The sequence below is a fragment of the Pristiophorus japonicus genome, chromosome 7 (genome assembly GCF_044704955.1).
Source record: "Pristiophorus japonicus isolate sPriJap1 chromosome 7, sPriJap1.hap1, whole genome shotgun sequence".
NCBI classification, from domain to species: domain Eukaryota; kingdom Metazoa; phylum Chordata; class Chondrichthyes; family Pristiophoridae; genus Pristiophorus; species Pristiophorus japonicus.
Genome location: NC_091983.1, coordinates 192,915,019 through 192,940,790, shown reverse-complemented (window position 1 = coordinate 192,940,790; position 25,772 = coordinate 192,915,019). Strand labels below are relative to the sequence as shown.

Sequence of the window (25,772 nt, the reverse complement as noted above, 5' to 3'; positions counted from 1 at the left end):
GCGGAGCAGGCTCGGGGGGCTGTATGGCCTACAACTGTTCCTAGTTCTTATGTTCTTATTAAGTGCCGTAACCTGCAGGGTTACAGACCTAGACCTGTTAAGTGGGATTAGGCTGGATAGCCTCTTGATGACCGGCACGGACATGATGGCCCAAAAAGGCCTTCTTCCGTGCTGTAAACGTCTATGATTTTAAGGCCACAGGTAAAATTGGAAATGGCACAAGCTTCAGCTGATCAGACTGGTTCAAGTATCACCCATCTCTGTGGAAGCAAGTACCAAAACATATATTTGTATTTTTGTACAGGGGAAAAAAGAAAATAGCAGTTAATACAATGAAAATGCTGACTAATTTGAACTGCATCAGGACTGGAGATACCATGATCTGCTGCAAATGACCAACTCATTCCAATAAATTTGATTCATCCTTCCATCATTTGTGACAACACATGCTATACTTGGCTGCTTTCCTCTATCCATCTCAATTTTTATTTCTGTTGTAATGCCTCATTGATGCTACAATTTAACCATGGCTTAAAAGGATGGACAGAGCTTTAGAACTCTCCAAGTTCTGTAAATAAAGTTCATTCATCATCCAACAGGAAGTACCACTACTGCCCAGCTAAAAATTAATCATCAAGTTCAAATGATGTCAAGTCAAAGTTGTAGCTTGAAAGCCTTCTGAATAAAAGTTCAACATTCTAGAACTGGTTGTAAGAAAAGTGATGCTGCTTTTAAAAAAAAGATTTAACATGGTACTTGTTTCTTTGGCCCCAAGTTTCCATACGCGGCAAAAAAGGCGCACCGGAGAGCTCAATGTCTGCTTGGCGCAGCGCACAGGGGGCGGAGCCTACCACTCGCGCCGATTTTGTAAGTAGGAGGGGGCGGGTACAATTTAAATGAGGCTTCTTGGTGCCGGCAACCCTGCGTGTGCGCGTTGGAGCGTTCGCGCACGCGCAGTGTGAAGTAAACATTGGCACTCGGCCAGTTTTAAAAGTGCTGCAGAAAAAGTGAAGATTTGTTTCTTGGACCACTGCAAAGGCTTGTATTTTAATTTTCTTGATATTTCTGTGTGTGAAGGAGTGCTTTTAGCAGCACTGCTGAATAAATCACCTGCTGAAATCAGTGAGTTCAGCTTTTCATTGCTAAACTTGCAGAACCAGTGCCTGCAAATTAAGGACAGTGTGTTTGGAGAAATAAAAGTGCCAATTCAACTTTGCAATGGATCAACTTCCACCAAGAACAAAGCCGTTCTTGCATGAGGAAGCAAACCATTGCATAATATGTGGTGCACCCATTCTGCAAATTTAAATATAAAGATGTCGATGTGGCTGCCTCTCCCTGTCCACATGGCCTCAGTCAGTCCCCCTCACAGCTCGAAGGCTGCTGCTGCTCCCGACCAGCCACTGACGCCGCTGCAATCCCATGGCCGAATGGCCTCAAGTCCGTCCGGGTGCTGCATCTTCGCGGGGAATGAAGGCCTGCCTCAAGCACCGCAGCTCAGCTCGAAGGCTGTTTGCTGCCTGCCCCTGCCGTCGAGAGACATTGACGCCACACCGCTGTCTGAAAGCCTGCCTGAAGCACTTTCACACAGGTAGGAACATGGTTTATTTAATCTTTTCTTTGCTTATAAATTTTTATTCAGGTTGGATTTAATTGTATAATATTTGTATAAGTATAACTAAGGATTGATTGTAGAATTTAATGACTTCCCTTCCCCACCTCCCCTCCCAGCCCCCCCCCCCCCCACCTCGTTCCCTATGCCTAATTTGTAACCTGCGCCTGATTTTTTAAAGTGTAGACAAGGTTTTTTCAAGCGTACAAAAATCTTCACTTGCTCCATTCTAAGTTAGTTTGGAGTACGTTTTCACTGTGGAAACTTTCAAATCAGGCGTCAGTGGCCGCTTTTGAAAAAAAAATTCAGTTCCAAAGTGAAACTGTTCTACCTGACTGGAACTGCAGAAAACTAAATGTGGAGAATTCTGATTTCTAAGATACTCCGTTCTACACCAGTTGCTCCTAAAAATCAGGAGCAAATCATGTGGAAACTTGGGGCCATAAATTCTGTCACGGTAGATAAGGATGAAAAACTTGCTTCACTCTGAAGTCATATCATAATTTTATCCAATTGTTACAGATTTGAGTTAGTTTGTATGTGGCTGATGCCTGAAGGAAAAGCCAATTTACATTAAATATAAATATAAACAACTCAAGGGATTTGTTCAAATATGTGTTTGATTGACAACTTAAAAAAAATGAACAGGCAGTTATTTAAATCTGCTGGATTTCGGTCACTTTTTAAAAGTGATTTATCAACCTTTTACATTCAAAGATGAAAGTCTGCCTGAGCCTTCAAAGAGACATAGTATGCCAGATAGCTTCCATAGACACTGAGAAATGCAAAAGAATTGCTGCAAGAATATTAGTTAGAATACAATTTAGCACAGCAATTGCAAATTATATATTATTTTCTGCTAGACGAGGGACTAGCTAGCTCAACGATCTAAGCAAAAATATATGTTGCATCACTGCTACTATTCACTTGTTCTTTCGCGGCTTAATATACTTGTTTAGCAGTTAAAGCACAAATCAAAAATATAGTGTTATTTTGCCTATTTCCGAAGACGTGATCAGATTACAGAGGGTAAGCGATAAAACTGACCTATTCGATCCCTGGGCACACCATTAATTCACCTAGATATCTGGACAAGTGAAAGTATTTTCTCTGGGACATTGGGAGCTAGGGTTTACTTACGAGAATAGTCTGAAGCACGGGAGCCAAAAATAACTAAGTAAAAAGAGAAAATAAATCCCAAAATTATAACACTGGATTCCCCATGTGAACCTCTTCATTAAGCATCAAGTAGGAAAAAAATAGAAAACTTGAACAATGAAAATTCCTTACAAAATTCCCCACATGTCCTTCCCTGCCATGCTCCACACCCCATAATTAAAACCCTAATGTTTTCCACAAAGAAAAAAAATGCCCTTGACTCAAGTCTACATTAGATTGCCAATGAAATAAGCAACTGATTTTAATGATATATTATCATTTTCCAAAAACAACATTTTGCTTGTGCAAGCTAAATCTTAGGTCTCAGCCTAGGTTCAGTTGTAGCTCTCTCACCTCGGAGTTAGAAGACTGTGGGCTCAAATAACACTCCAGGGGAACACATAAACCAGGCTGACACTTCATTGCAGTACTGATGGAACGCTGTATGTCAGAGGTGCTGCCTTTCGGATGAGGCGTTAAACCGAGGCCCCTTCTGCTCTCTCGGATAGACATAAAAGTTCCCATGGCACGATTTGAAGACGACCATGGGAGTCTCCTGGTCAATATTTATCCCTCAACCAACATCACAAACAGATTATTTGAACATGGATCTCATGGCTGTTTGTAGGACCTTGCTGTGTGCAAATTGGCTGCCGTGCTTCTTTACATTACAACAGTAACTACACTTTAAAATTACTTAATTGGCTGTAAAGTGCATTGGGATGTCCCGAGGTCGTGAAAAGCTCTATATAAATGCATGTTCTTTCCTTTTATAAATAAAACTGATTCGTGTTAAGTCCAATTTCAATTTGGCAAGAAAAGCTTCATGAAGCGTTTGAGAACTTGTTTTTACCCACAGTAACAAGTTGATCCAGGATGGATAGGGCTGCTTGACGGAAACTGAAAAGTACTTCCTTTGGAGTGTGGAAACCACTGGTGACTTTCAAAAATTTCTAGCAAAATTTGTTAGCTGGTTTGGGGATAGGGATGTCATTTGGACTCCAGCGCCATTAAGAGACTTATAGTGGAACTATGATCAGAAATTTAGTCCCACAGAAATGTTTTGGGGGAAAAACAGAACTTGGTCTGATTGTTGTTAAGTGGTGTCAAGTAGTCATCACCAAATGTGAACAATAAATTCTTCATATGGGGCATCGTCAATGGGAACAATATTTGAGTGCATGGAAGCACCTTGATCATTATCTGTCATTGTCAGGAAAGAAAATACATTCCCTATTATAGCACCATTGAGCTAAGCAAGGATCAGCATGCTTGCAGAATGCTACTGCCAGCATTAAGGTGTTCAGCTGCATTCAATGCAGCATGTTGAAGAATGCTGATTCCTGCTCAACATAATGATAACCAAATAAGAGTGTATCTACCAGATACGTCGTCATACTGGGCCTTTACCAGCCACATGACATAATGGGTCTCCCGATGGCTGCATTTTTACTGACACAAACGGAATAAATTTCCTCCAGGAAGAGGTATTCTTAACGACTTATCAATCTTTTTTCTGGTGAAGTAGGGTGGGAGTGCGGGGAGGGAGAGAAAGGGGGTAATTTGCATGAATTAGTTCTCCAAGAGGTTTTCTGTGAAAGTTTGATTGAAATCCAATAAACTGTTTATCAAATTAACAAAGTGGTACATCACTGTCCATTGATGTAGCTATGTACACCTTTACAACCAACTCCCAGCACAGCCACTTGCAAAAGGAATCCAGTGTCTGATGACAGGAAGTTATTTATGAACTTTATTTTAGAAGTTTATAAAAAGGATTTTCTAAGTTATACACATGACAAGAATAGATGACAGTCAGATGTTCATAGAGCAAAAATTCAAGTTCTGTGGTACACAGGGATTAAGACGAAATTATATATAAAATATATATATATATATATATCGCTTAACTTGATCTGCTGTAACTGCAGTATTATGGCTTTTAAAAGATACTGTGGTTTGATTCCCGTCTTTCATTTACTCTCCCTCTCTCTCTCTCTCTATAATTGGAAATAATTGTCCTGAATTACTTTTATTCACCCTGTCAGGGTTCTTGACAGGCATTATAGTGATTTTCAATGATGTAATCTTTCATCTCTGATGTATCTTTGCAACCCATTGAGACTCAAAATCATGGAAGTTGCTGTGCTGCAATAGGACAAAAGGTTAGGCATACGTGCAAAGGCAATAAAGAGAATTAAGCTGCAGTTTGCATGACATGAATGAGGAACTTTCTGGTGATTTTATGAGCAATATAAAACAAATTCTGAAAACTTCTGGCATGTATAGCAAAACCTTTGCACCTTGCTGACCACTTACAGCTTTCCATGTTAGTGTATTAGATAGAATTCTCATCAGGCGCCTTCATAACTATGAACATTTTTGAGCGATGTTTTTTGTTGTTGGTCCAATTGTAACAGTCATCAACAGAAATCAGACCCATCTCAGGCTTCACTTAACTTCTTGTGGACCGCCATGATTTCTGCGTCATGTCCAGGTTTCCAACAGACTGCTCCTTTCTAGCGTAGGGAAGAGACCAAACTGGTGGAAATCATGCATCAGTGACTAGCACCTGAAGTGACTGTAAAGAAGCTCCAGTTATTCAATTGCAAGGGTGCGAAAACTATGCAGGAAAGAAATTCAGCATTCTCACAGGAAAATATTTTCCAGTTTGCTATTCGGGGTCGCTGGAAGGGAATCCATTTAAAACAGGCAGTGTCAGTTTCAACCAACCATTCTCCAGCTATCTACATTAGCAGTCTGCCTAATGAGAAAAGGTTAGCCTAACTGCCAATTTCGAGCTGTATTTGTATACCAGTTGGGTATTTGAAGCTTAAGTGTACCAAATTGCGATGACTGGCAGCCTAAGGGTTAACAATCGTAGCTGATGATAGTCCGCAATACACAGGAACGTTTATGACCAGCAATGATTAATAATGATACCAGAGGTAATGCTGCAACAAGTTCCACCCTACGATACCATCAACCCTTATCCTAATCAGCCGTTAACATTTTGGTTGTTAGAACTGATTCTTTGAATCATTCATAATTGCATGGTGAAGTGCTCAAAATGCTGCAGAATAAATGAAGATTGCCAAGTCAACTACTGGAACCCTGCATGAGACATGAATACATATAATCCCATTTAAGTGAGGCACTGCAATGCTTTGTCAGTACCCCCGCGATCTCTTTGTTTTGGAATACAAAATCCCTCCCACAGACAAGTTACAAGTTCCAGAAAGCCATAATATGATGAGTTTGAGGTGGTTTCACTTTAATAAGTAGGCTGTGCAGTTTAGTTCTTTTTAAGATATACCACAATATTCTATTAAGGTTTCTCAAAATCGTGAAATTTTACAGCAGAGCAAAGCCATTTGGCCCATCATGCCTGTACTAGTTCTCCGAAACGGCTATCTATTTAGTCCCATTCTCCCGCTATTTCCTCTTCTAAACTTTTTTAATTAACATTTTTTGAATATTTATCCATTTTCATTGAAAAAGCTATTAAAAATTCTGTTTCCAGCATGTTTTCCAGTGAGGTATTCCACATCCTAACAATTCTCTTGGTTAAAACAAAAATCTCCAAACCTCTCCTTCCAATAATGATCTTAAATTTATGCCTTCTAGTAACCAATTCACTGACCAATTTTTCCCTATTCACATCATCGAAACTCTGAAATTCTGAACATCTCTCATCAGTTCTCCTCTCTATTAGATTTTTAGTAGTGATCAAAATAAAGGAAATAATTAGTCTGCTAAAAAGGGTTGATTTTAAATTATTGCTCACTTTGTTTTAACACTGGCGTACAGTAGCGAAAGAAGATTCATGATCTAGTCACTTCAATATTTAGCGACTTTACACTTTGTAAAATGGAAAGTTACTGTATGCATTTTCCTCCTAATTCTCCCCGCATATTTCCGAGACTATTCACCACTGTGAATTCCTAGTCAGTCACAACAGGCAAGATTCAATTGGAATGTTAATTTTAATTCCCCTAAAATGCAAGGCCTCGCTCATCGAATAATGAAGGCCAACAACTTGCATTTATATAACACTCCTCACATGAAAAATCAAGGTCAAAAAGATGGGAATGGAGCAGCCTTAGAGGTGGCAAAGAGAACTAATTTTCTGGAAGCTTTTTGATGTAAAGAAAGACTTGGATTTATATAGCGCCTTTCACAATCACTGGATGTTGCAAAGCACTTTACAGCCAATGAAGTACTTTGGGAGTGTAGTCACTGTTGTAGTGTAGGAAACGCGGCAGCCAATTTGTGCACAAGCAAGCTCCCACAAACAGCAATGTAATAATGACCAGATAATCTGTTTTTGTTATGTTGATTGAGGGATAAATATTGGGGAGGGAGGTAGTGAGGCAAAATGTTTTTCTCAGACAAATTGCAAAATTCAGGGAGATGGTGGCTTAAGCATCAGTCTCTGATGATGGTGCATTACAAGCAGGAAACATGTTACAATCCAGAGTCAGAGGAGCAGAGGCTAAAAACTGGTCAAATATGGGTGGCTGAAGCTTATAAAGGGATTTGAAGATGAGGACAAGGAAGTAGAAATTATTTTGCTGCAGCACAGGGAACCAGTGCAACTTATCAAGAATTCTGGTGAGGGGTTTGTAGGACTTGTGTGGGAAAGTTCTGTATTAGTTGAAATTTGTGAAGAATCAAGAAAGAGATGCCAGGTAGAAAATCAACTGATCTTTCTATAGCACCTTTAACATAGTAAAATATCCCAAGGCGCTTCATAGGAGCGATATAAAACAAAATGCGATACCGAGCCACATAAGAAGAAATTAGGGCAGATGACCTTGGTCAAAGAAGTACGTTTTAAGGAGCGTTTTAAAAGGAGGAAAGAGAGACAGAGAGGTTAAGAGAGGGAATTCCAAAGCTTTGGCAGCTGAGGGCATGGCCACCAATAGTTTTGCAATAAAAATCAGGGATGCTCAAGAGGCCAGAGTTAGAGGAGCGCAGATATCTCAGGGATGGCAGGGGGAGATGGGGGGAGGGGAGGAGAGGGACCAATAGCAGACATCCTTGGAGAAGTCAATCCTGAAAGCAATGTATGCATGGAATTGGATTTAGCATTGGTAGAGGAAAGAAAGGTCATAGGACGGGAATGTTCCACAGGTACAAGAATGCGTCCCTGGTGACATTAGATGTTAAATAGATGGTTCAGCTCAAGATCAAGTTGGTTGTGCATCACCTGAGGGGGCAGCTTAAACATTTACTCCCTCCACCACCAGCACACCATGGCTACAGTGTGTGCCATCTATAAGATGCACTGCAGCAACTCACCAAGGCTTCTTTGACAGCACCTCCTAAACCCACAACCTCGACAAAGGAAGCAGGCGCATGGGAACACCATTGCCTCCAAGTTCCCCTCCAAGTTACACACCAACCTGACTTGGAAACATATTGCCGTTCCTTCTTTGTCGCTGGGTCGATATCCTGGAACTTCCTCTCGAACAGCACTGTGGGAGTACCTTCACCACACGGACTTGAGTGGTTCAAGAAGGTGGCACACCACCATCGTCAAGGGCAATTAGGGATGGGCAATAAATGCCGGCCTTTCCAGCGGTGCCCACATCCAATGAATGAATTAAAAAGAAGCTAGGGACACTGATGCAAGTGGGGCCAAAGGCAAAGGCATCACTTGTATTTTGCCAATGAAGAGCTGAATGAACTTAAGAACCATGCAGGATTTGATGTTGAACAAAAATGCCAGCGACAGCCTTGGATTTCGATGATGGTAGGGAACAGGTTCAACTGGGTGTCGGCACTTGTGTAGAGGCTGACTCTGGATGATGTCACCAAGATGTAGCACATAGATATTGTCCCAGATTTTGTTGTCAAAATAACGGTGAGGCTAATGGGGCAATTTCAGGTGAGGGGCAGATGTGTGGTTAAACACGGATATCCAAAAGTTGCTGTACGGGTTGTGGCGCTCTGCCGTTAGCTTTGCGAAGTCGGCATCTCGCTGTTTGCGTTACCAATGAATTGCATTGAATGGTGAGAAATTGCTACATTTGCATGATAGATACGAATTAAACTTAAGACTTGTCCATTCTAGTCTAAATACCCTTTTAATGGCATGATAAGTGTTAATTACAGCCAAACAACCTATCTGACACTAAAAATTAACTATAAAAAGAGTGGAGTCGCATTTCTTCAGATTGTAGTTATTGTTGGAAATGTTTTTAATTTTAAAATCAAATTATTTTTTACTTTTTCTTTTGTCTCTCTTAATCCAATATTTCTTTCCCTCGCTTTATTTATTTTTCTGTATCTGATTTGACATTGAATTCACCCACCCTAATTTACACTTCCTTTTCAGTCCTTTTGCTGTTAATTTCACAGTCCTTCAATCTGATTGAGGAGATACCCTGATGCTTGTCCTGTTCACTGAGGTCCCAGATGCCCAGTTTCTCTCGCTGCGACATTATCAGCTTACACTTTCAGCAACATGCCACGCAAAAAAAAAAACTTTGAATTGCAAGGGCAAGTCTAACTAACAGCAGATGGCATTAGATGCCCTGCCACAGTTCCAGATTTCCACTACGCTTTGTGTGAAGAAATGCTTCTTGATAATACTACTGAAAAGTCGAGCTCTAATTTTAAGGTTATGTCCCCTTGTTCTGGACTCCCCCACCAGAGGAAGTACCAACACTTAAACACCTCAATTAGATCACCCCTTAATCTTCTATATTCAAGGGAATACAAGCCTAGTCTATGCAACCGGTAACTGTTGAAATAGTGCACCAAAGAATTTTATGCAAATGTGTTAACCAGTGTGTTATCAGAGGAAATTAAACTCCATTAGGAAAAGATTTCCTCTGTATGCTAGGTGTAGTGAAATCATAAACCAACATCACAACCTACATGCACGGAGCTAACACAATCAGATTGGTCCAGTACCGAACTTGTTATTTTACTCTGGCTTAATTTAATGTCTTTTCCCCAGATCCTTTTTAGCCTCCACCTATAAGTATTTATGTGGATATCTGCAATGTATTGATTATAGTTTGGAGGATTCAATAGTAAAATCAAAATAACAGACTGTGGTGGACCAACACTGAAGAAACTTTTTCAAAATCAACAAGACTAATGTTCAGGTATGTCATCCCTGAACCTTTATAAATTTTAACATCAGGGTGTACATTTGAAACACAAACCTTCTCAAGCTCTGTAACAAACCTTTATTCTTCTGTACTTGCAAGGCAAAACATGAACAGAAACAGCAGCAAATTAGTAAAACCAGGGGAAGAATTAATAGTTTTCAGTTGCTATGTTTGCACAAGGAACTAATTCTAATCAGTGCTGGAACAACCTTCCACACTCAGTTTCCCTTTATACACAGTGATCACACAGGAAGAAGCCAAAATAGCAGCATGTGCAAATAAACTCAGTTTAAAAAAAAATTACCATTTCCAGTGAGAATCCCCACCCCACCGACAAAAAAAGGAACAGGTTTACACTTGGGTGTACTCTTATTTTTTTTAAGTCAAATTTATATGCCACATTGCTACATGCAAGGCACAGCTTGTAAAAAGTCAGGTTAAAACACTTTTCCCATCAACAGACTCTACCTTGCACCTGAATCACTTTTAAGACGAGAGTTCAATTTTTTGATCTGTTATTGTTCGATCCAGAGGGAGAAACTAGAGATAACTAACTCCTTCAGCCGTGTTGAGGTCTACTCCTCATTACCAACAGCTGAAAACTTTTGATGCTTTTTGTTTGAAAAGAATCAACGAACCTCAAAGCACTTGGTCTAAAGCAAATAGGGGGCTGTAGTCCATTCACCATTTCTGTGTTACAGCTATTATGCAAAAAGTATAAAACACTGCCTTTATGCTGCCAAGCCACAACTACTCTTCTTACATCAAAGCATTTTCACCACAAGGGTTTTTTCTTCCAAATTTATTCATTCCCAAAACAGAAGACAACGATTCATACACCCTAATTACATCTAATTATCAATTCCTTTTTCTGTGACCAACTTCAGCCAGAGCTATTTATTACTTGCATTTCTCACACCCTCCCCCATGCCTTTTGCAAGACAGCTAACATAATGGCAAGTTCTTTGGAGAACAATTATTATTTCTTTTATGGCCTGTTATAAAGGTTCTACCTGCATTAAATAATTATTCTATTATTAGTTTCGACAGAAAATGCATGTTAAATATGGGGACCTCCTGGTTAATTTGACAGTTCCCCACAGTATTGCTGCTCAGAGGCAGTAGAAACGACCTCTCCTGTGGGGCTTCTCCTCATGCTTTCTTTTCATGATCTAAATGAGACGTTTATTGGATTAGGGTTCTTCTCTGCAGACCTCCAAGGTGGCCTGTAACAAAAAACTTAAAAATCCCAATGACTATACTAATTGCCCTGGGATTAAAAACAGAAAACTTGATTCGGCATTACATCAGTACACTAAAAACAGAAGAAATTTATTCGTTTCATTATGGGCCCTGATCCTTTCAACTAGAGTGGGAGATAGTGGAGCAAGGCACGGCTATAGTTAGACCTTCATTAGAAACTTAAACAATGGACAATTGACACGGGCCGAATTGTGTGATGCCAAATAAACCTCACATACTTTTGAAGTGAAGAGAAAAGGCATGTTCTTAAAAAAACTGAGACAAAAATAGGTGGCAAAGATTCAGAGTTTATAATCAAATGATGAACAGCTAAGAATTAAATTGACGTCAGTGGGCAGACCCTGCACCGCAAAGTCAATTGATAAGCAAATACGTCGGCAGCAGATTAACCCCAGTAGTCAGCTCAGGTGACAGCCACACAGAGGTCACAGTACTGACCTCACAGGTTGGTCTTTGGGTCATTGTAGCTTATAAAAGTCTGTTGTAGTGTCAAAGTCTTATAAGGCTGCAATCTGACAACTCAATTTAAGCTTCCTGGCAGATGACTCCAAGAGAATTGTTATTTGCTCATGCTATACTATTCACTATTGGAAAGATGCTTGTTAATGGATGAGATGTCCCAAGTCAAAAAATACCAAGAAGCATCAATCTACCGAATGCGGGACAATAAAATAAAAAGGAAGATTACAAAAAAATGCGTTAAACAGCTCAGTATCTATTAGCTATGTACTATGTGATCAGAACGCCTCTGTGTCTATTGGAAATGACCTTTTACAAAATTAAAGGTTTTAAAAGCTCAACAGTGACAACAGAGGTCACTGTTCAGCTATACAAAACAACTGCTGTTTGTTCGTGATGTTAAAGGCATCACAGCTGTCGTGTCCCAAAACTCTCAGTTTTAACTATCCACAATAAGACCGCTACACGTGGCTTCTAAAGATAAGTTGTACTTTCGATATAGTTGATTGTTTTGCCAATAGAGAATGTTACCAATCTGAAGTAAAAAGGAGAAACATTAATATTTAGTTTTATTTGAGCATTTTGCTTTTACTTAGTAATGAAAAGGTCCAACTGAAAGACAGAAAAATTTACTGTTCTTGATTTTATTCTGTTGCGGGGTTAGCTCCTCTTGTCTCATTTTAAAACCTTAGTCCCTAGAGTTGAGTGGCGCAGTGCAAAACAGTGCCCTTTCATCTATGTTTGAACCCAATTTGAGTGAATCAAAATTTTTGCAAGTCTTGCACACCTCTTTTTAAAAAAAAAAGTCTGGAATTAAAAGTATCAAGTTAACTGGAAAGAGAAAGCAATTCAATTTAGAGTTGCTGGTTTCCAAGAAGAAAAACTGGTAAAGAAACAGATGAAACTATAAGGAACTGTGCAACACCATGGTGGCACTGCACACTGGAGCAACACAGAACCACAGAATGTTGGGCTATGAAGGGCAAGTCTTTCGCACACCACTATTCCACACCTCCCACCTCTTTGGAGGTGACCTGATGCAAATCACCAAACAAGTTGTGAGATACAGCCTGTGAATATCTTTGCAATGGGTTGCCAGGAGTAAACTCCTCTATCTTCATGCACACGAGGGAGTAGTGAATGGTGGGATTGGGGAAAGGGTGTAAAGAGGTAATTTTAGTGGGGGGAGACTTGTGTGGAGTATAAACACTGGTACAGACCAATTGGGCTGTCTTGTAAACTCCCAGAGTGAAACATAGAAACACAGAAAATAAGTGCAGGAGTAGGCCTTTCGGCCCTTCGAGCCTGCACCACCATTCAATAAGATCATGGCTGATCATTCACCTCAGTACCCCTTTCCTGTTTTCTCTCCATGCCCCTTGATCCCTTTAGCCGTAAGGGCCATATCTATCTCACTCTTGAATATATCCAAAGAACTGGCATCAACAACTCTCTGCGGCAGGGAATTCCACAGGTTAACAACTCTGAGTGAAGAAGTTTCTCCTCATCTCAGTCATAAATGGCTTACCCCTTATCCTAAGACTGTGTCCCCTGGTTCTGGACTTCCCCAACATCGGGAACATTCTTCCCGCATCTAACCTGTCCCGTCCTGTCAGAATCTTATACGTTTCTATGCGATCCCCTCTCATCCTTCTAAACTCCAATGTATAAAGGCCCAGTTGATCCAGTCTCTCCTCATATGTCAGTCTAGCCATCCCTGGAATCAGTCTGGTGAACCTTCGCTGCACTCCCTTCATAGCAAGAACATCCTTCCTCAGATAAGGAGACCAAAACTGAACACAATATTCCAGGTGAGGCCTCACCAAGGCCCTGTACAATTGCAGTAAGACCTCCCTGCTCCTATACTCAAATCCCCTAGCTATGAAGGCCAACATGCCTGTTGCTTTCTTCACCGCCTGCTGTACCTGCATGCCAACTTTCAATGACTGATGAACCATGATACCCAGGTCTCGTTGCAACTCCCCTTTTCCTAATCTGCCGCCATTCAGATAATATTCTGCCTTCGTGTTTTTGCCACCAAAGTGGATAACCTCACATTTATCCACAAGAGTGGAGACAAATTAATCCAGTTTGTAGCATTCTATTCCTGCACATCTTTCACTCAGTTGGATGGTTAAGAAAAAGACAAAACTCATCCAAAGAAGTAGTCAAACTTAAGGTTAAAATCCATGATGATGATGATTTTGAAACAACAACACTGTAAAAGAGAATATGTTTATTCCGTTCATCCCCATTACATCTACAGAAATTCAGCAATCTGTTCTGTTAATTGGAGGCAGAAGTCAATGTGTACCAATCCTGTCCATCTAGTTTTCTTCTATTTTTGGATACTCTGAAATAGACTTCACAGCCTGGCAGTGTTATTACACAGAATCTACAGCACAGAAACAGACCATTGGCCCAATTTGTCTGCACCAGTGTTTATACACCACACAACTCTCCACTCACTAAAATGATCTCTTCCCACCCTGTCCCCATACTCCACCATTCCCTTCTCCCTCATGTGTGCACCAAGCCTCCCCTTAAATACATCTATTTGCTTCAACCCCATGTGGCAGCGAATTCCATATTTTCACAACTCAAATAAAAATCCTCCTAAATTCTTTATTATATCAGCTAGTGACTATCTTGGATTTATGCTCCCTGGTTCTGGACTCACCCACAAGCAGAAACATTTCCTCCACGTCCACCCTATTGAACCACTTCAAAATTTTAAAGACCTCTATCAGGTCTCCTCTTTTCATAGAAAAGAGCTCTAGATTGCTCAATCTTTCCCAATAGTTGAATCCTTTCAATTCTAGTGATATCCGTATAAATCTTTTCTGCACTTTCTCCAGTGCTTCAATATCCTTCAATGTGCACAATCAATAACATGCAGAAATCTGTATGCACAATGAAGCATAATCAAACAGTTCAGCGGATACAAATGTTATTTCAACAACAACAACAAAATGTTAAATATATCAAAAAAGATGGCAATAAGATAAGATAAGGAAGGGAAAGCCCCATTCAACCCATCACATCTGTTGTATTGCTTAGAGCGATATACAATGTCTGCCATTTTCATCTCCCTTGTGTCTTTGCTTACACCAACGCTACCTGCTGAATCCATATTTTTTCATATATGTCCATATTTTTTTGAACATTGCAATAGAATTTACTGTACTGGTGGCAGTCTGTTCCATAAATTAACAAGCTTCATTTAAGATTACCATTGGCCACCTTACCCAATTCTTCCCTTATTGCTCCTGCTGTGTCATTCTCCCATGTTCCTACCCTTTTTCATCGCTTTGGGACATTTACAATGTTAAGTAATTATATAAAGTGCTAGCCAGGAAGACACATTTTCACAGCCACGCATTAATTTCTTTTATGATTTTCAAAACTTAAATTATGCCCGTCACGTCCTTTCAACAAAAAAAATAAACATCAACAAAAATCAGTTTCTCTTCACAATTCATAAATTTAAGATCCTTGTGAACATAACGCTGTAACAGGAACAATTACACAAATCCAATAAGCTAGAGAGAGGGTTAACCCATTTCTCTAATAATCACGCCAAACCCACCAGTCGATCTCCACTTAGAAATCTGCAACACCGTTCGGAAGAACTGAATGAATGCACTTAGACAGTGGCATGAAGGACACACAAAAACAAAACTCCATTTAGACCAGGGATATTACATAGATAATTCCTTCTCTCCTCGACATCACATCTGCAATATTCCTCGACAAAACGCATTCGCCCGTTATGCTTTTTAAAAATAAATTGCCTTTGGCAGTCAGAGAGTTAAGAAAAAACAAGCTATCGAGTTGCTGCCTGCCCACTCGAAAATCTAAGGACCTGTCATTGTTAGATTCTCCTTTTCCAACAGCAATTCCATTAGCAGCGTTCGTGGAGTAATTATTAGTAGCATTCTCCTTGAAGGCAAGATCAAAGGAATCTATGTAAACCCTGATTATCAATATTACAGTCAGAAAGAGAAAACATCAAAACATGACTTTCTTTACCTTCAGGACAGCAATGAACGGCACAAAGTTAGCCCTCTGAAGCCCATTTTTATAGAGGTCTGAAAGAGAAAATTGGTATTAGCTTTGCTACTTAGCTTGATAATAGCATCTCTTTTTTCACTTTGGCAAATACACCCCCCCCAACAATAGCAGATAATAGCTAGACCAAAGGCACAAAATTGATTCCTGCTCGAGCAATATATGGAGTTCTTTATACTGATCAGTGATATTTATGATGTGAACCAGAGCATGAATAACAGTAGAAAGTCCATTGACTTTCTGAAGCAAAAAGATCTATACTTGAGCTTGCAAGACATGAGTCATCCCTGAAATGGAGAGATAATTTTTATTTTATTTTTATTAAAAAGACCATAAACAGCTGGTGCTGCCACTATTCAGTCACAGTTGAATAGTCCAGCAAAGTACCTTTAAAAATCAATTTAAAAAAAGGTTCAAGTTATATTAATGGGACAACTTTCACGGTTAATAAATGTTTAAATAGAGGCATCCGTGAATGGTTGTTTGAACACCTGCCTCTTCAGTTCTTGTGAGCGCTGGATTTAAAAAACACAGCTTAATGGCAAGAACCCGGCTTTCAACTACAAAGATCACGAGCAACCTCTTATTTGACTGAAGTGTGGTAACTCTGACATAAAAAGCAATGCAGCTCAGAACTGTGGCCATTTATGCCAATTGAATGCTAAAAACCCCCCCCGCCCCCACCGCAAAAAAAATCACCTGGTTATGGATGTGAACCAGAGCTGAGCCATGCTCAGTCCCTGGTCTCAAGTGTAATGTCCAGTACATGCTGAGTTAGCTCATTTCATTCTGGAGAATGATTGGCCCGACTACCATCATGTTTGAGGGAGGGAGCGGGAAAGAGAATGGCAGGAAAATTTGCCAAGATTCCCACTTTAATATCCATCAACCCATGCTGGAAAGTGCATGTGTATGAATGTCTGGTGGGGACAGGATTGGTCTCAGCTGTGGTACCTGTGATCGAAATGCATGTCGCACTCACATATGAATAATGGCCATTTTTGTGCGATACAGAGGGCAACCAGCATTTGCAGGAGCGTATGCCAGCAAGGAATCACCATTCTTATGAAGAGAGAGAAAATTGGCGGAAAAAAATTCTAGTTATTACATTTTCATGGATATCATCATTTTCCAGTTGCTTCACTAAAACTGGATGATACATTATATTTTTACAATGCTTTAAAATTCATGACAAGTAATATTACAAAAAAGAACAGGTTCCTATCCAGCATATCCTGCTAGAAGTGTCATCATCATAGGAAGTCTCTCGGAATCAAGGAAGACTTGCTTCCACTCTTAAAATGAGTCCTTAGGTGGCTGAACAGTCCAATACGAGAGCCACAGTCCCTGTCACAGGTGGGACAGATAGTTGTTGCGGGTAAGGGAGGGTGGGACAGATTTGCTGCACGCTCTTTCCGCTGCCTGTGCTTGATTTCTGCATGCTCTCAGCGATGAGACTCGAGGTGCTCAGCGCCCTCCCAGATGCACTTACTGCGCAGGCGCTGGGCCGGGCGTCTACCGCACCGAGTCCGAGCTGAGGGTTTGTGCGTCGAGGGAGCAGGGGCTCCAGCCCAGCGGAGCTCCAGGGACACCAGTCGCGCCCAGCTTGCACTCTGCACCGGCCGCGTCTGTCCCCGGCCGAAGGAACTCTGCATCGTCTTCACATCACAAAGAGCGGCTCCAGCTCAATGCAGCGCAGCATCTTCCAGCCAGCCACCCGGCCCGGGAGAAGCGCTCGGTCCACGCCACCCGGCCCAGGAGGAGCACCGGATTCGGAGGACGTTGGGCCGGCCGAAGGGACTCCAATCTGCCAAAGGGACTCCGAGGCTGGCGCCGAACCGGCTGAAGGGACCGAGGCGTGTCGTCGTCTCATACTCCCAACCAACTTTTAATTAATTTCTAAACTTTTAAACTTATTAAACAATTTAGGAGAACTTTTTAAACTTACATTTTAGACTCTCAGCCGAAATACTTTTAAACATCTATTATTAACTTACATCTTTGACTTTTAACAACTTTTAGAAACTTTAAATTGGGGAAACTTTTATAATCTATTATTGACTTGCATCTTAGATTTTTCACAATTCTTAGAACCTTCTTAAAACATTTTAACATATCTTAGAAACTTTTGAATTAAATTGGGAACCTTTATCAACTTTTAATCTTTTAAAATAACTTTAGAAGTCACCTTCCTAATGTCTGCCCCCCCCACCAAGCCTCGGGCCATCTACCACCAATGGCGCTACTGGGCACCGAGCTTGCGGCCAACACTTTGCCGTAGGCAATTAGGCTTATCGAGCTGAGCCTGGTCCCCAGTTGTCTTGGATCCCCTTGCCACTGGACCAAGACCTTGCTCAGCTAAGCCCGTGTGGTTGCCGGTATGCAGCGGCCACCCCGCATTTAAAAGAACTCACGCAAAGGCATCTTCCACTCCATCAGTATGAAGTTCGGGACCTAGAACGTCAGGACCCTCATGGACAATCCCAACAGCAACAGGCCCAAACACTGCACCGCCATAGTTGCCTGGGAACTCAGACGTTTTGACATTGACATCGCCGCCCTAAGCGAGACCCGGCAGGCAGGGGAAGGCCAGTTGAAGGAACATGGTGGAGGTTACACCTTCTTCTGGAAAGGGAAACCAGAGGCAGAACACCGCCTTCATGGAGTCGGCTTTGCCATCAAGAATGAACTGGTCGACTGCCTCAAAGTCGCCCCCGGCGGGGTCAATGAACGCCTCATGACTCTCTGTATCACTCTATCTCGGAACCAATGTGCCACAGTCATCAGTGCGTACGCCCCCCACACTCGATGCAACGGATGAGGCTAAAGAGAGTTTTTATTCCAACCTTGAGACACCTTTGTCCCGTGTCCGCATGGGCGACAAATTGATCCTCCTGGGTGATTTTAATGCCAGGGTTGGCAAAGACACAGCCCTCTGGGGAGGCGTGATTGGTAGAGAGGGGGTAGGGAAAGCCAATTTCAGCGGTACCCTACTCCTGACAAAATGTCTAGAACATAAACTCCTCATTACCAACACGCTGTTTCGCCAGAGGGACAAATACAAGGTATCGTGGCAACACCCTCGCTCCAAACACTGGCACCTGCTTGACTATGTCATCGTTCGAACCAGGGATCGCAAGGATGTGCGCATCACCCGCGCTATAACAGGAGCTGATGACTGCTGGACAGACCACCGCCTAATCCGATCCATCATCAACATTAACATTGCCCCAAAGCAGAGGGGACAGCAGAAGCAGTTCCACAAAAAAGTTAATGCCGGGGCACTTAGAGACCCAGCTAAGCGAGCCCTATACAGCCAGTGCCTCACAGCCAATGTGGCATGCCTTGATGACCCTAAGATGCTGAATCCCCATAGCGCTTGGTCTGCCCTCCAGGCCTCTATAACCAGTGCCTATGAAGAGACACTTGGTCACTCAACCAGAAAACATCAGGACTGGTTTGATGAAAATGATCAGGAGATCGAAGAACTAATCGATCGCAAGCGCAAAGCATTTCTGAGCTTCAAGCAACAGCCCAACTCGGGAGCTGCAAAACATTACAGACGGCTCAAGGCTCAGGTCCAACAAAAAACTCGGGACCTAAAGAACAGGTGGTGGATGGAGAAAACACATGATATGCGAGGATTCTTCACTGCAGTCAAGGCCACCCACGGTCCAAATTCCCAAAGCTCCACCCCACTCCTGGCCAAGAACGGGGAAACACTCATCAAAGACACTGAGGCTGTCAGGGCCCGATGGAAGGAGCACTTTGAAGATCTCCTCAATCAAGACTCTGCCTTTGACTGGAGTGTTCTCGATTCCATCCCGCAGCATGCCACCTGCCACCAACTCAGTGAAACTCCAAAGTTGCATGAGGTTGGCAAAGCCATAAAACAACTTAAGAGTAACAAGGCTACGGGTGCGATAGAATCCCTGCTATGGCGGAGAGGCGCTGTTGGCGCGGATGCGTGACCTCATCTCTCTCATTTGGAAGGAGGAGAGCATGCCGGGAGATCTCAGAGATGCAGTGATTGTGACCATTTTTAAAAGGGGGACAAGTCCGACTGTGGCAACTACAGGGGAATCTCCCTGCTTTCAGCCACTGGGACAGTTGTCGTTCCAAGTTCTCCTCAATCGTCATCTTCCTGTGGCCGAGGAGCTCCTCCTGGAATCACAATGTGGATTTCGTCCCCTACGAGGCACAACAGACATGATAGAAACATAGAAACTAGGTGCAGGAGTAGGCCATTCAGCCCCTCGAGCCTGCACCGCCATTCAATAAGATCATGGCTGATCATTCCCTCAGTACCCATTTCCTGCTTTCTCTCCATACCCCTTGATCCCCTTAACTGGAAGGGCCATATCTAACTCCCTCTTGAATTTTGCCAGTTGCAGGAAAAATGCAGGGAGCAGTGCCAGCCCTTATACATGGCCTTTTTCGATTTTTTTCGAAGGCCTTTGACACTGTCAATCGTGAGGGTCTATGGAGCGTCCTCCTCCGTTTCAGATGCCCCCAAACGTTTGTCAACATCCTTCGCCTGTTTCATGATGACATGCAGGCTGTGATCCTTACCAACGGATCTATTACAGACCCAATTCACGTCCGGACCGGGGTCAAACAGGGCTGCGTCATCGCCCCAACCCTCTTCTCAATCTTCCTCGCTGCCATGCACCACCTCACAAACAAGCTCCCCGCTGGAGTGGAATGAAACTATAGAACCAGTGGGAAGCTGTTTAACCTACGCCGCCTCCAGGCCAGGTCCAAGATCACTCCAACCTCTGTCATTGAGCTGCAGTATGCGGACAATGCCTGCGTCTGTGCACTTTCAGAGGCTGAACTCCAGGATGTAGTCAATGTATTCACTGAGGATATGAAAGCATAGGCCTTACGCTTAACATCCGTAAGACAAAGGTCCTTCACCAGCCTGTCACCGCCGCACACACTGCCCTCCAATCATCAAGATCCATGGCGCGACCCTGGACAACGTGGACCATTTCCCATATCTCAGGAGCCTCTTATCAACAAAGACAGTCATTGATGCGGAGATTCAGCATCGCCTCCAGTGCGCCAGCGCAGCCTTCAGCCACCTGCGGAAAAGAATGTTTGAAGACCAGGCCCTCAAATCTACCATCAAACTCATGGTCTACAGGGCTGTAGTAATACCCACCCTCCGGTATGGGTGAAGCATGGACGATGTACAGAAGGCACCTCAGGCCGCTGGAGATATATCACCAACGATGTCTCCGCAAGATCCTGCAAATCTCCTGGAAGGACAGGCGCACCAACATCAGTGTCCTCGACCAGGCTAACATCCCCAGTATTGAATCACTGACTACACTCAATCAGCTTTGCTGGGCAGGCCACATCGTATGCATGCCAGATACGAGACTCCCTAAGCAAATGCTTTATGCGGAGCTCCTTCATGGTAAACGAGCCAAGGAAGGACAACGGAAACGTTATAAGGACACCCTCAAAGCCTCCCTGGTAAAGTGCAACATCACCACTGACACCTGGGAGACCCTGGCCGCAGACCGCTCGAGGTGGAGAAAGTCCATCTGGGAGGGCATTGAACTTTTCGAGTCTCGACGAAAGGAGCATGAAGAGGCCAAGCGCAGGCAGCGGAAGGAGCTCGTGGCAAACCAACCCTACCGACTCCTTCCCCCGACGAATGTCTGTCCCACCTGTAACAAGGTCTGTGGCTTTCGTATTGGACTGTTCAGCAATCAAAGAACTCACTTTGGGAGTGGAAGCAAGTCCTCCTCGATTCTGAGGGACTGCCTATGATGATGATCATGCACTTCCTTCACTAAGGGCAGTCTTTGGCCAGGGACTCCCAGGTGTCGGTGGGAATGCTGCACTTTATCAGGGAGGCTTTGAGGGTGTCCTTCTAACGTTTCCTCTGCCCACCTTTGGCTCGTTTGTCGTAAAGGAGTTCCGAGTAGAGAGCTTGCTTTGGGAGGCTCGTGTCTGGCATGCGGTCAATGTGGCCTGCCCAGCGGAGCTGATCAAGTGTGGTCAGTGCTTCAATGCTGGGGAGGTTGGCCTGGTTGTGTGGTTGTGTACTGTCATGACAACAGGTTCACCTTAATGGCCTGCCAAAATTCACTGTCTGCCTCATGCAATTAATGGGTACGTGGGGCAAGGTGCTGAAGGACTGTCAACACTTGCACAACTGTATCTTAACAATGAAGTCACCAGATTCAAAAAAAGAGGAGGGTTAACGAAATCGCTAGCTGGGAGAATCTGCAGAGTGGGAGGGGCCCATGTATTGTGCTGTAGACCAGAAGTTGGTGGAGACTGCACAACAGAATTATGCCAGGCACGGGATGGCTGCAGAGTGGGAGCAGGTAGAATATAGTACAAGAACAAACCATAATCAAATTTGGAATATTGGGATCAGTCCCTTGTAACCAGATAGATAGCAGAAACCAATCGGGCATGCTTACCATAGATCAGTTGCAGGTGAGATTTACCAGTCACAAGGTACCCAGGCAAAGTAAAGCAACGTCCAGTTTAACAGTAAAATTGCCTCCAGGTAGGACATGCAATTCTATCCCAGATACAAACAATGATTGATACATTAATTAAGGCAGACAAGTATTCCCAGAATTGCGCCTCCTACAGAGTTAACTTACTCTTATCTTTATATCCATTAATTGAGGCATGTTGCCAAAATTTTATTAAACTTGTTCAGTAAAATTGGATAAGGTGTGGGAGGAAGTCTCGACAGCTCTTGAATGCTATTCATCACGCAAGTCTGCCAGGGGTACTCTGAACAGAAGCAAAAAAGGTTGCTGATCAAGGGAAGAGAAAATTGTTGAGTACAATAAAGCTTGATGAGAACTTAATCTGATTTAGGATTTTTTTTCCCTCCGTCATATAGTTATGCAGCTGAATTCATTGTATATATCAAATTTCTCTCAATACAGAGGTGAGAAAATTCTGCTATTTATTTTAAGTTGGTTGAATATACAAAAAGAGTGATCCAAATGCTAATTTGAAAAAGCAAATAGGTAGAAAAGGTAGCAAATGTAAATGCCACTAAGGCAACAAGTTAAGCTCATTGTCATGTGACAATGTTCGGGAGGAGATGGAGGGAGAAATAAAATAAAGACCCCAGTTAATTTCCTTTCAGCTGCAAATAGTACAAATTGCTCAATTTACTCCTAACCCGCTTTGGTCTGCACACTACCGTCGCCAGGAAGCAAGTGGGAAATTTTCTCCTAGCCTCCACAAATGCAGCTTTATAGTCAGCTGCTGAAACACATTTAAGGTTGGCCCAAGTACAACTCTCCTGAATTTCCCTCCAGTCGCCCCCTTCCCAACTCACCAAGGACAAGTCATCTGGTCTCTGCTCAGTGAACCCTACGCTCAAATAATCACAGTAGATTGCAACACAGCAGCATGGTGGAATCAAATCTATGCGTAATGTAGTCCTATACGTTACTGCCCCAAACACTGTGCTGCCATATTGCCGAAGATTACAATTTTCGTATTTTAACAAATTCTTATTGGTCTTACCTTCAGGTGGTCTGTTGGATGTGGCGACAACAACAACACCATTTTGAAATAGATTTTCGAAAAGCTGCTTTAGTATCATGGCATCAGCAATATCTGTGACCTTACAAAATAGAAATAAAACAGTAATGTTGCTTGATCTAGGTTCACTTGCACATAGATGACTGGATATGAAGCATCCTTATCATCAAATGGAAAGAATAATGAATAAACAGGATAAATGTAACAGTCTTTAAAATCCAGAAACCTTTTATTATTGAATTAGTTATTTCATACAGGTTGCTCAAATGGCCCTGTGCTATCTACAATTGGGAGATTAAAAATGATTTTTTTTTTAATTAAATGTACCTAATTTGACCCATTATTAAGACAGATTTTCCAATGCACAGTAGAGACCACAGAGTGACACACTGAGATAATGTGATTATTGGTAGGACAAATAGCTCTTTGGAATTTTTATTTTAAATTATGAGTTGGAAATTAATAGGATGTATGTTGGAAATCCGATTTTTCTGCTGTGCTGTCTATCATTTTTGCATATTAGAAACATTTGCAATCAGTTTCTATCTGGAGACTTAATTTTTAAATGTATTATGTTCATATATAAATGTGTGACGGACAACAATTGATAACATAAAATGATACATTTTGTTGTGTCACTATGCATTGGCGTACCAGCATGCACCCACTGCAGCTTCCGAAACTTCGAGAACCGCACGCTGCATCCGCTACTTCTTCCTCTCACATTAGCCTATGCTCTATAACATTGATCACATCGTCTCAGACATCAATTGGATTCATTTTCATTTCTGGACATTCCACCTTCATTTATTATTTCACAACGAATCCCAAATTTCTACTCTTTGACTTTCCCACCAGCACCCCCACCCCGTTCCCCTGCAACCTCTAATCCAAAGGAGGTACATGTGAATATGTTGCTTCTTAAGTCCTTGCTGCTTGCCATAGCTCCTACATATAACCTGACTTTGAACTCCTGCTGCAAAAATATATTTATTCCTTGTTTCACTGAATTCATGTTAACCGTTCCTCATACAAAAGATAAGTATAATCAACTCTAAACTTTCGCGCTGCTGAAACCATCATTCTTGATGACTTGAGTACTCACCATCAGCACTGACTCTGTATCTCCCGTTCCAACTGATCAAATTTGCATTCATGCCAGACCTTTGGCTATTCTTAATTATCTCAAATTCAATCAGCCTTCTCTTATCCCTCATCAGCCATGTAATTCAGCTAATTTCGTAGATCTTATCCTTTTCGCCAATTCTAATTCTTACACTGTCTCTCTTCTCAACACTGGCCTCTTCTGACCTTGTCCTAGATTTACCTCTTGCAGAATACCCTGCAACAAATCATACTGTGCATACCAGTTCTATTTGTTTAGTACTAAAACTATGTTTGCCTCAAATACTGCCTTTTCACTCTTCTGTTCCTTGATTCTATGTAGGGAAATAAATGATGTTATTTTGGTTTGCATGGAAGGCTTCCTATCTCAATTTCCATCAAACCTGGATTGCTTCTTGGTTCAATCATGCCTTCTGTTTTGCTGTCTCATTAAAAAAAACCTGTTGCTCTTGATCAGTCTGACACATCCTGAGCCAAATTATCTCGGCTTGTAAATTCTGTTAATCACTTGTTAGAATGTTCATCGGAAAGTGGCAGCTGAGGTTTTCTTAACACTTCAGAGTGATGAGTGTTCAGAGAGATTTAGGTGCCCTCGTAGAGAAAACTCAAAGTTAGGATGCAGGCACAGCAAGCAATCAGAAAAGCAAATGTCATGTTGGCTTTTATTGCAAGGGGGTTGGAGTTCAAGAGTAAGGAAGTTTTGCTACAATTGTACAGGGCTTTGCCGAGACCACACCTGGAGTACGGTGCAGTTTTGGTCTCCTTATCCAAGAAAGGACATACTTGCCTTAGAGGTGGTGCAATGAAGATTCACTTGATTAATCCCTGGGATGAGTGGGTTGTCCTAAGAGGAGAGATTGAGAAGATTGAGCCTATACTCTCTGGAGTTTAGAAGAATGAGAGGTGATCTCATTGAAATATTCTGAGGGGGACTGACAGGATAGATGCGGAGAGGTTGTTTCCCTTGTCTGGAGAGAATTGGGGGCATAGTCTCAGGATAAGGGGTCGGTCATTTAAGACTGAGATGAGGAGGAATTTCTTCACTCAGAGGGTTGTGAATCTTTGGAATTCTCTACCTCAAAGGGCTGTGAATGCTGACTGCGTCGTTGAGTATATTCAAGGCTGAGATAGATAGATTGTTGGACTCTAGGGGAATCAAGTGATATGGGGATTGGGCGGGAAAGTAGAATGATGGTCAAAAATTAACCATGATCTTATTGAATGGTGGAGCAGGTTCGAGGGGTTGTATGGCCTATTCCTGCTCCCAATTCTTTTATTCTTGTGTTCAGTACCCAGTACTCCTTTGCAACAGCCTTTTGCACCTTTATCAAATTCAACCAACTGCCACTTCTTCAGTCCTTCATCTATTGACGTCATTGATACCACTATCTTCTTTGATTTCAGTGGAACTCCCATAT

General features: G+C 42.2%; 1 protein-coding gene across 3 annotated transcripts in view; it reads right to left on the bottom strand.

Annotated features, from left to right (window-relative positions):
- Positions 1-25,772, bottom strand: part of afg1lb (AFG1 like ATPase b) — a 206,567-nt gene that overhangs the window by 74,847 nt on the left and 105,948 nt on the right. For all 3 annotated transcript variants that reach the window (XM_070885646.1, XM_070885647.1, XM_070885645.1), the window contains exons 6-7: positions 23,212-23,311; positions 15,652-15,710 (exon numbers count right to left, since the gene is read on the bottom strand). In XM_070885646.1, coding sequence (XP_070741747.1) covers positions 15,652-15,710; positions 23,212-23,311 — 159 coding nt within the window. The remainder of the gene's footprint in view (positions 1-15,651; positions 15,711-23,211; positions 23,312-25,772) is intronic.